The sequence below is a fragment of the Pteropus vampyrus genome, unplaced genomic scaffold (genome assembly GCF_000151845.1).
Source record: "Pteropus vampyrus isolate Shadow unplaced genomic scaffold, Pvam_2.0 Scaffold5, whole genome shotgun sequence".
Taxonomy (NCBI): Eukaryota; Metazoa; Chordata; class Mammalia; order Chiroptera; family Pteropodidae; genus Pteropus; species Pteropus vampyrus.
The window spans coordinates 1322976-1334307 of record NW_011888786.1 but is presented as its reverse complement, the minus strand read 5'-3'; the positions used below and the strand labels follow the sequence as shown (position 1 = coordinate 1334307).

Here is an 11332-nt window from a genome sequence, read left to right as displayed (position 1 = left end):
AACATACATGAAAATGCCCAATTTGGCGATATCTCATCAATTTAATGTCTTATTTGAGTTAAATTAAGTCAAGAAGAAAGCCCCCTGTTAATCTACATTTTCAAACACTGCCATTTATGCACCTTCTCACCTAATTCTACCAACTTTTTTTCTTTCATACCTAATTTATTCAGATACAATATATTTCTATTATGTATTTTTAAAACTACACATTGCCCTTTCTCTTCAACCCAAATCTGGACTCTGTCAAAGAAAGGTATCGACTAATACTGGTGAGTGAATGAATAATCAATAAATTTATTACTTTATAGCGAGGCTGAAGCGACCAGCAAAGCTAAGTCAGGAGGAGAGAACTGAGATACAGAGGCAAGAATCCAGCAGGATGTCAGGAAGACAGGAACTCCAAGAACAGATACTTTTTGGGTTTCTAATACGAGCCCAACATTGAGGATAAAGCAATGAACAAAACAGACCGAATCTTGCCATCATGGAACTGAGATTCTAGGTGAAAATGACTCAGGGCAGGAGAAGGGAGGGAGAAGTCTCCTCTGTGACTGGTCAGATTGCCATCTTCTGGCTGTGGCTTCATCTCCAGGTCTAAGGCTGCTACTGGAGTTTCATCATCATTCAGCAAAGGGAAGTATGGAGGAGCTGAGTCACTGCTCTGCAGCCATAATGTTCGCGATCCTTTCATGATTCTGTAAGAAATCATTACAGAAATGTCTATTTTGTTGGTTATCTTCGTGAAAGTGTTTGACATCTTAATGGTCATAGGTGACACTGTGCTTCCTTCCTCCCGCCTCACCGGTCCAAATGAGTTGCACACGGAGTTGCTCGTGACTTCTACGGACCAGGGCAAGACGAACTCGTTAACTTGGAGCAGCTAAGAGTGATCTGAGACCTCGTGGCTCCCCAAGAGGCCTCTCTTCCCTTCAGGAGTCAGCTTGGATCTGATTATTCTACTCCTTTGGGGAGGCGACTCTGGGGAAACTGACTGATGAATAAGTAGCTTTGACAAAGGGAGATTTGTTCTCAAGCTGAAGGCTCGGGTTAGCCATCCCATTTCTTCTCGGTCTTGCCCATCTCCAAAGTTCTTCCAGTTCGCCGATGGCAAGGGAAAGGACTTGTTCTTCCAGCCGTTCTGTCTTCTGATTTCATTCTACTGAGGAGACCTGCACACTTTGACTGACAAGGTGGTGGGCCCTGTCCAGAGAGCAGGGGCTCGGATTGGCAATGCCGGTTTTTGAACTCATGGTGGGCTGAAGAATGACAGTTACAAATCAAATCCTTAGATTTGGTGGGAGGCAGGGCTTCCATGGATACCATTTGTCAACATCCAGCTTGAGGTGGGAGCCAGCTCTGACTGAAAGGTCTTAGGAGGATGCCTGGCCCAGCCCTCTCAGGCGGGCAAGTACTCACCACCCAGGATGAATCACAGCTTGTGTGGAGAGTGTGGCTGACCCTGCTGGTTGACAATAGGGCCATTCTCGACACTCTTCCATCATCCCTGGGTCTCAGCTTCTAAACCAAGTAGGCTTGTCAAGGAATCTCCTCCACAATAAAAACAGGTTCTAACATTTGTTTGAACTTTAAAAACTAACCTCAACAGAGCTCTTACTATGTGTCAAGCACTATGCTATGTGTCAAGCACTATGCTGAGAATTAGACATCTATCATTTGCTTAATGCTCAAAACAACCCAAAAGAGGTAAGCACTGTTATCACCCCCATTTTACAGGTAGAAAAACCGAGCTCTGTTCTAAGTGCTCTACATCTACCGGGCTCTATATATCAGAAGCATCTGTGCGACTGTGAAGCTGCAGCATGCACCGTATGCCATCCGCTTTGATTACTTCTGTTCCCAGAAACATCAGTGGCCGTGTCTCGCACTTACAAAGTAATGGCCAAGTGTCCTCAGGGCAAGAACGACTTCTCTGCCTGTCCAACTGTGGAATTGTGGGTGTTGGCTCTTGACTAAGAAGCTTTCGAACTTTTCTTGCCCTTTGGGAGAACCTATGAGCTCCTGATATTGTCTAGAAAATTTATTTCTATCCAGAGTTGTGTTGTTGCAGCTGAGCTCATTGGCTGACACGATATGTGAAGTACCTGGTACAATGTACGGTGGTTTTCTGTTCTCTGCATGATGCGTTTTGCATCAAGCTTTTAAATGTTATTGCGCAGTTATGTACCTTATTAAGAATCACACATTTCACTGTGTCATCAAGGCTCTTGAGAGGTTCAGGGTAAGTTTTCTTAATAGAGAACAAAGGTGTGTCATTGTCTGATTCTCAAAACTGAGCTTCCTAAAAAGCAAACAGCACTATTCCTTCTTTGATGACTCAAAGGATGAAGAGAAGTGAGTGAGGATTTGGGGGTCTTCGACAGACTGTAAGTTTGGGCTCTTTGGGGGCCGCCTCCCCCACCTGCAACACATACCCAGGACAATGACCCATTGTCTCTCCAGCATCTTTGGCCAGCATCTCTCCCACACTCCCCAAAGTCCTGGTAACCACCAGTCTACTCTATTACTATGAGTTTGACTTATTTAGATTCCACATATAAGTGAGATCATGGGATATTTGCAGAGGCAACTGTTTTTTTCCAAAAAATGACTCCACAAAGTCCTTTTTATTCTTCTTTTATTGTTTATATGATTCACTATGTCTATTCTAAATATATTCCAAACTGGTTATTCACAGATTTTAATGAACTTGCCCAGTGGGTCACCTGTCTCTTAATTCCATGGTTTTCAGGACCTCGTGCCGCTTGTATTTCAACCAGAGGACGAGAATGGCAATGTGCACTGATGTGATTCAAGTTCAAGGACAAGGGTCAGTTCAAAGCTTTCTGTGCTTCGTGAGTGCGAGAACCAGCTAACCACTACCTCTTAGGGAGACACCCAGCATTGAGTCCCTGTAGATTCATTTAAATATATATATATATATATATATAGATAGATAGATAGATAGATAGATAGATAGATAGATAGATAGATAGATAGATAGATTTATATAGATTTAAATAACTCAATAGTACAAATAGTTAATTGCTTTATTTTAAAAAACTGTAGAAAATGTCTGGGTTAACACTACATTCATAAAATGACTTTTATAGTTACATCACACTCTGTGTTTACTTTAACATTCTACTTTATACAATTTTCATTTGCCATATATAACATTTATCCAGTTCATATGATTACTTGCCTTTTCAAAAAGCCACAAAAACAGAGTCCCTCTGTACAGCATGGATTCTACCTGACACTCAAATCACAGACTTAGGAATTGTTTTAGGGAAAAACGGGATGCCAGGAGGTCAGCGCTGCCCCTGCTACATCTGCTGCAGCAGGGAGTATGCAGATGTGGGTTGAGCTTGTTCCCAACAAGAGCTAAAGGCATAGAAAGCTGTCAAGCCAAAGAAAGAATGCGTTTTGCCAAAATATTTTATATATACCTGGCTTTGTTTGCCAGGTACATAGAAGATAAAAGACACAGAAACAGCACTAAACAGGTCGACACAAAGAATGACTTAGGGCTCAAGAAAGACCCATCGGATACAGAATCGCTGTCTATTGAGAGACATGGTTTTGCATCATGCAAGTGTGTGTGTGCGCGCGTATATATATATATATATGTATATGTATGTGTGTATATATATACATATATATATACATCTTTTCAAGTATTCAGCCTCAAATTTCTTGAAAGCGTGATGTAAATATTATAAGAACCATTACAGAAGGAAAACTATACTTGAAAACTATACTTGAAAGCGTGATGTAAATATTATAAGAACCATTACAGAAGGAAAACTATACTTGAAAACTATACTTGAAAGCGTGATGTAAATAGTATAAGAACCATTACAGAAGGAAAACGGTGAGCTTTCAGGAGTTAGAAAAGGGAGACAGTGCCCTGGGTCGCTCCCGCAGCCTCTGGGTAAGTGTGATGGCGGATGCGAGTTGGGATGGTAAGAAGCGTCTCTAGAGCACACAGGAATGCAGTGGGGAGACAGGGGTAGCAGGTCAATGAGTGAAGGATGAGGTCGATGAGTGATCAGTAATTCAGTAGAGTCACTTATATGAAGAGGGATATGGAGGATCTATTTATACACGTAGGCCAGAAAGGCCTTCAGGCTAAAGATGGCCGAGTGGCTAATGGCAGAGATACCCGAGTTGGAACAGCAGAGGGAGAGGACGCAAGGGTGGGGTGGCATGGTAATATACAGAGGTGGCGCAAGGAGAAAAGAGCACCCCAGCCCCCAACCACCTCCAGGGCTCCCAGAGTCCTCTGTGGCACAGTGTGAAAACCGTGGGACCAGCCCCCTCTTAGTCTCCACTGGCTTTGAACTTGAACACTCAAATGAGTCTTCTTGGGAGAAGCCTCTTGCAAATTGGAAGGTAATATAAAGAATGAAATTTTTCTGACACAGGCAGCCACTTCCGGGGGTATCCTGATGAACAAGGAAGGTACATTTAGAGAGTCCAGAAATCAGCACGCAAGCCTGACAATCGGCAGAAATTGTCCTGAGTGGAGAACAGCCAGGTCACTCAGCAGATTAGCAGGGACCTATTGCTGAAGACATTCTGCAGATGGAGCTCATTAAAACGTGGCACAAGTCTGACTCTTAATCAGAACTGATCCCACGCACCTGGCCTCATGTCTAGCCAAGACTAACTCTTGTGATGATGAGCCTGAGTGGAGAAAGAGCTAGTGAAGAACTCACAAACTGACTGCAGTGGCTGCGGCTGAAAGGGCTCCTGAAGGACACTGGGTCACCAACCGGTGGCAGGCAGAAAGGAGCCAACACTAGTTACATACTTGTTTACATCTAAGGCGCTATGCCTCGTCAATTTCTGTCACCTTCTTTAGTTCTAACCACACTTTTGTGGGGGTGAGTTTATAATGCTTATGTGAGTGGCGAGAAAACTGAAGTTCAGGGAGGTCAGGTATTTCATATGAGATCACAGTGATGCCAAAATATGAACCCATAACTGCCTGACTCCACAATATATGCTGTTTTCAACAAACCCTGTAGGTTCCCTCGAGGAGTCTCAAATTAATGTATTAATTTTTCATTCAATGCATGTATATTAAAAAAAAAAACCTAGAAAATCACCAGATGTTTGAAAATTAAGCAACACATTTCTAAACAACAATTTTAGAAAATATTTTTCACTGAATGATAATGAAAAGAGACATATCAAAACTTAAGAGCCACAGCTAAAGAGGCACTCAGAAGAAAATTGACAGTACTAAATATAAGAAAAGGAAATGGGCTGAAAAATCAATGATCTAAGTTTCCAGTTCAAGAAGATGAATTTAAAAATCCAAAGAAATTATAAGGAATTTCTATATCTCTAATAATAAAGAGAACAAAAAGCAATTAGAGAAAATCAACAAAGCTAAAAGATGGTTCCTTGAAAGAGTATCAGAAATAATAATCCCCAAGGAAAAAAGGAGAAAATGAACCAACTGAACTGCCAGTATCAGGAACAAACACATATTGTAACTGCCCACTACGTATGTAAGACACCGAACACGAGAAGCAAGAGGAAGGGGAAGAGGAGAAAAAATTGTGTCTGCTTCGAAGCCATCCAGAAAAATCACATTCCAAATTCTACTGTATTCAACTAAATCCAACATGCATTTATTGGAAGAGAACATAAGGCACTGTTAGTTTGGCATTACAGGCCTAGAAAGAGTCAGACAGAGCTGAATTCAAATTGAGCCTCTACCTTGAACTAAATGTATGACTTTAGGCGAATTATGAAACACCTCTAAACTTCCACTTTCTCATCTAACAAATGGGAGATACTGATATCGACCTCACAGAACTGTTAGAAGGTTTAGAGGTAAAGCACCAAGTACCTGAGTAGCTTATATCTACAGAATACTTTTCCCAACATGACCCATAACCATGGCATTACAGTTTATCTATAGGAAGGGTACAAAATTACATCCTGAGGTCAGGTTATTCATTTGAAAATGTGACGTTTTCTGAAAAGCTTGGGCATCTGCCATTTTCTTTACTTGCCTGTTCCAATAAGAGAGGTTTGGTGTGATCCTTCTTCAACAGAAAGTATGTTACCAACATAAAAACACCATATGAAAATTAAAATGAAATAATATAAAATTTTCATTTTACATAATAATTTTTTCTTGACTATTAGGAGATCAAAATAAAAACTATGCCAATAACGTGTTATTTTAAGACTTTAGGAGAAAAACTTCCATTTTTGGCATTGACATGGTGACAGAGAATCAATCAAATCCTCAGCTTCCCACTGGTATGTCTCCTGAGTCATGCACAGTGATCCAATCTGTATGAGAAGGGCTCAGAGTTCAAAAACCACCATGCTGATTGGTTCATATTAGAGAATTGCAAGATGAATGCTCAGGATTTTTCACACACTGAAGAAACTTGATAGGCCTATGACAAGAAAGCAAAAAGAGATTTAACCATACATTACACCTATGGTTAAATTCACCAATGAAAGAAGACCCTTTGTTAGCAAGCCAAGTATGTGTGGACCACTTAGCATCCACACAAGTTCGTCTTCTGCGGTGGTGACAACATGAAGGAAGGTCAAGTCCAGGAGTGAATGACTTAAAGCGGGGCCCAGTTTAGTTTCACTTCACGTGTAAAGCCATAAAAAGGAATATTGAGAAGGGACGTTTGATGATATTGTGGGCAGATGAAAATGAATATTTGACTCTAACATGGCACAGATATGGGCTCTAAGTGTCAGTTTGGTGATCAAGAAATAGCAGAAGCAGCAACTTGGGATGAGGGACCCCCAGATTTTCTGCAGAAGACTGGGAACACCTCTAGGTTAGGCTAAGGGGAGGAACAGAGATCACCATAGGTCACCACCCCAGATCAGCATCCAGGCCCTAGGGAAAATGCCAGCATAGGGCAGGATGGCTGTTTCTTTTTCAAGAACAAATCTATTACCTGTAGTTACTCTGGCAGGTAAATTTAATATTCCTGTTGCTTAAAATCGATTTCAGATCATTTATGGAGGAAGCTGAGCATGAGTCACTGGGGAAGAAAGAAGAAAGTGTTAAAATAACAAGATCTCGCAAGGATTTCCTGAGGCCCTGAGTTTCTCTTAGGTAGCAGGCCTTGCGCAAGGCCCCGAGGTAAAGAGGTGAAGCACAGATCACCTCTGAGAGTTCACGGGTCAGCTGGGATGCCGAAGCTGTAAGCTGGGGACATGCTCATCGTGGAGATAAAATTGAGATTCCATTGGGATGCGCTGAATGTAGGTAGAGTGAGGTCCCACTCACCACCCAAGCCGGTCTTCCCTCAGCGCGGTCTTGTGCCTGCGGATTATTTTGTGGACGGATTCCTAAAATAGCCCTTTGTACATGGGTACAAAGCAGCGACACATACCTGTGAACGTCTTCAATGTTATCCATCACCCAGGCTTGTAGTGTAGAAACCTTATCTGGATGCAAATTATAGATTTCCACACGTCCAAAGGTGCTAAGGTAGAAGAGACAAAGAATATTATTAACCCCAAATTCAATCGTTGGGACACCCAGAGCCCCTGTGAGAAGCTAGCAGGTAGGGTGCCATTAGTAGGAACCCACCCTTTTAAACTGATCCATGATTTGCATTCAGAACAGCCAAGTTTACCCTTGCGGCACGAGCCAAGATGAATAAGAGCATCAAAACAAGAGTCTCGATCTGTACATTGACGTTCATTCTTTTTTAAATTAATTAATTTTAATTAGTTTCAAGTATACAGTACATTGGTTAGACATCTATATAGTTCATAAAATGATCCCTCCCTCCCCCGGCCCTCCACCTAGCCATCATATCAATGCTGACTGCATTCCCTCTGCCGTGCTCCCCATCCCCGTGACCATCTATCTATCAACTACTAATTTGTACTTCTTTAACTCTTCACCCCATTCTCCCAGTCCCCCAACCCCCCTTCTCTCTGTCCATCACCAAATTGTCCACTATATTTGTGAATCTGTTTTTGATTAGTCTGTTCTTTGTGTTCCTTAGATTGACATTAATTCTTTAAGTACCTGCTATTGCAAGAGTGGGCCTTAGACCAACATAATGACACCACCCCAGTCCTGAATTCTTCCCCAATATCTCCGACAGCTGCCGTTCCTATTGCAAGGGATTAAATCCCTAATATCAGATTAGAAAACCCTGGCATGTTACTGCTTTCACTCCGAAGCCCATAAGGTTGAGATCAGAAGAAGACAAAAGGACAAATGCTTCGTAGAATTAAACACTGAAACAGGAGAGAGGAAATTTAATTTGGGGCACCTAGGGCACATGAATATATGCTCCCTCCTCTCCATCCAGCCTTGTCCAGGGAAAGATTGGAGAACAAAGAACCGAAAAGATAATCCGCGCTGTAAACACGGTGAGTATGGAAGGCAACGAGGGACGGGAGGCATCGATGTGGCCGGATCCGGTGCTGTGCATTAAATGAGAGATCACAGCTGAGAGCCATCGAGCACGTTCCCCGTCAGGCGCAGCGCTCAGCATCTTCCATGCATTATCTCAGTTCACCTTCATGTCACCATCGCCTCTGCAGGCACAGCCTACAGGGGCTCCAAGAGGCCAGGTGTCCTGCCTAAGGTCACGCACGTCATATGTCATGACCTCCCATTCGCCACGTTTAAGCTCGACACTAAATTGCTGACGATGCTTGCAGAGAGATGATGAAGGTCAAGAGTACGGCACAGCTCCCGATGCTCCCAGTAGTAGTTTTACTGCTGAACTGGGACTTGTTGTTTACGGAGGACAGAGGAGTCCGGACAGATCTCCGTGATGGTGAGGGTGCAGGGAGGCAGAAGGAGGAGGGCTCCGGCCATGTGGGGGAACAGCGTGAACATGGCAGGAAATGGGCGGGATGGAGAGTAATGAGAGACAGAGCCTCAGAAAGTCAAGAGGGGGTGCTGGAGACCGCATGGGGCCGTCAGCACCTTTACAGGTTTCTACGCCACAGAGAAACCAGACAAAAGCACTGACTTAGAAAAAAAAAAATCTGTCCATGAAATACAAAAATGTTACCGTTTTTAGCCCAAATCTTCAGTACCGACTTTAAACATGAGAAGTATATTTTTCGATAGATGAAATATCTCCTAGAAGGCCATGCTAACACTTGCAAATAGAATGCAAAGAAATAAGTACCTGTTTTTATTAAAGGCGTTGCTGAAGGACCCATTGAGCAGCACCTGGACTACACCGCAGGCATTTTCTGCAAACTTAAAAAAAAAAAAAAGAAGCCCACAATTCCTCCGCATGCGAACTTAATTGCCACACCCCAGCAGCTCCACCCCAAACAGCTCTGAGCATTAGCTGGTTAAGGGAGAAATAGCCTGTATGGTTCTAGCTTGGTAATGCCAGGTTCTATATAATTTTCATCCCAAACTCCTGGAGGGATTATGCTTCACATGGGAGTTCTGGAAGCAGTTGCCACAACCTGTGTTTGAACAATGACCTTCAACATCATTGCTGCTACCGTGGTGGCTCAGAAGTCAGAAGTCCAGACGCATAAGAGAAACGCTTCTGGCGGGGAAGATGAAAGGGCTTCCTTGGTGCCACGCATTGTAGACACAGCACATTTCATTTAGAGAGCAGGGTAGATGACTCAGGGGAAGGGACATGGGGACACCAAGAAAGGGGAAACTGGGAGAGAAGGTGACACCAAGACTTGCACAGACACAAAGAGAAATGGGGGATGGATGGATGGATGGATGGATGGATGGATGGATGGATGGATGGATATTATTGTGCAAAGTTCTACTTCCTCGTGTAACAAACATTCAGCTGAACTCTTTGCTAGAAAGTGGGGAGAACATAGTGAACAAAAAAAGCCATCTATCTGTTTCCTCCAGAAGGTCCATCCACTGGGACCACCTCCAGACCCCTTCTCACTTTATCCAGCTATCTCATACAGTGATGATGAGCTTAATGTGGATTTAGTGTTGATACCGAAAGCTCTTTGAGAGTTGTGAGCCTGGCTGTCCTGCTTGTCACTCAGCCCTGGAGGCTCAAAGCTAGTGCATGGCACAGAGTGGGTGCTCAGTGAAAATCTGTGGAAGGAGTGGGGGAGGGCAAGAAGAAGTAAGAAGTCCAAGGACTTGGTGATGGAGATTCAGAAAGAAATAGAAAAGGCATTGAGCCCAGGCAATAAAAAGCTTAGTCTTGAAAGATGAATAGGATTTCACCTGGTAAAGGCTGAGGCCGCTACGAACAGAAAGGCCAAGGGTCTTGAGAGAACAGTGGTGTTTTGGGGAAAACTTCGGTGGCTTCTGGACTTAAGATAGATTAGTTCATGGAGGGCCACGAATGCTTTGCCAAGAAATCTGGCCTTTAGTCTGTAGGTGATAAAACACCACTGAACAATCTGAAACGGAACTGTGAGAATCCAGTGCAGCTTCTGTCTTTCTACTGGGGGTGATGAGCAGAAGGCAGAGGCCCAATTATTACCGATCACAAGTGCTAACTCAATGGCATGCTTAGAGGGTGACAGGCTCTGACCTGGCGATATTATATAATGCTTAAGAGCCCCCACAAAGTAAGTATTGGGTCAACTTGCCCAATGCTCACCTCACTTGGAAGCGAGCAAGTGAGATAGAGACTCAAACACTGTCTCTATTGTCAGAAAAAGAAAGAACGTAGGCTGATTAAAGAAGACTGTCTACATACATACACCCGTGAGAATTTGGCCACTGTCAGTCCCAGCGTAGCTCACAAGGCAGAGCGCCTTCGATCACGTGCACTCCTATCGGCAAGGACGGTATGAGGAACATATAAAACGTGACGTGGCTTTAAAAGGTTTTAACAACAGCGCTGCCCAGAACATATCATAGAGTGATAAGGCAAAATAGAAACTTTTTTTCAGAAAACGCAGACAAACAAAAAACGATGATAACTAATTATATAGTGCCTCTGATTTTTCAAAGCCCAGAGTAGCTACTCGACAGTGTGTGAAAGGGTTGCTTTCTGAGTTAGTTGATGGGAGAGTGGTGTCTTGTTTAAACGTTGTAGTAACCCTGCGAACCACAAGTACTCTAGTTTTACTTTCTCCCTCTTTTCCTTTCCTTTGTTTCTTTCTTCCTTCTTTTCTTTCTCTTTTTTCCACGTCCACTTACAAAGAAGCAACTTACTAGAAACGTAAATATGCACAAAGGCAGCTTAGAGTCAAGTCAGAAATAACAGAGAGAAGGAGCTTGGTGGAGGGAGTGGGGAAGGAGAGTATTTCCCAGCCTGGATTCTGGACCTGGAATCAGACAACTGAGGTCAAACTCCCAGATCTGCCACTTACTTACTGTGTACATTTAGCAGAATGC

At 43.1% G+C, this 11332-nt stretch overlaps 1 protein-coding gene across 1 annotated transcript in view; it reads right to left on the bottom strand.

The window, feature by feature from the left end:
- Positions 1-6119: 6119 nt before the first annotated feature.
- CD38 (CD38 molecule) overlaps positions 6120-11332 on the bottom strand; it is a 38344-nt gene continuing 33131 nt past the window's right edge. The window contains exons 5-8 of the mRNA XM_011365864.2: positions 9168-9241; positions 7398-7490; positions 6957-7043; positions 6120-6431 (exon numbers count right to left, since the gene is read on the bottom strand). Of these exons, the coding sequence (XP_011364166.1) occupies positions 6368-6431; positions 6957-7043; positions 7398-7490; positions 9168-9241 (318 nt within the window). The 3' untranslated portion in view covers positions 6120-6367. The remainder of the gene's footprint in view (positions 6432-6956; positions 7044-7397; positions 7491-9167; positions 9242-11332) is intronic.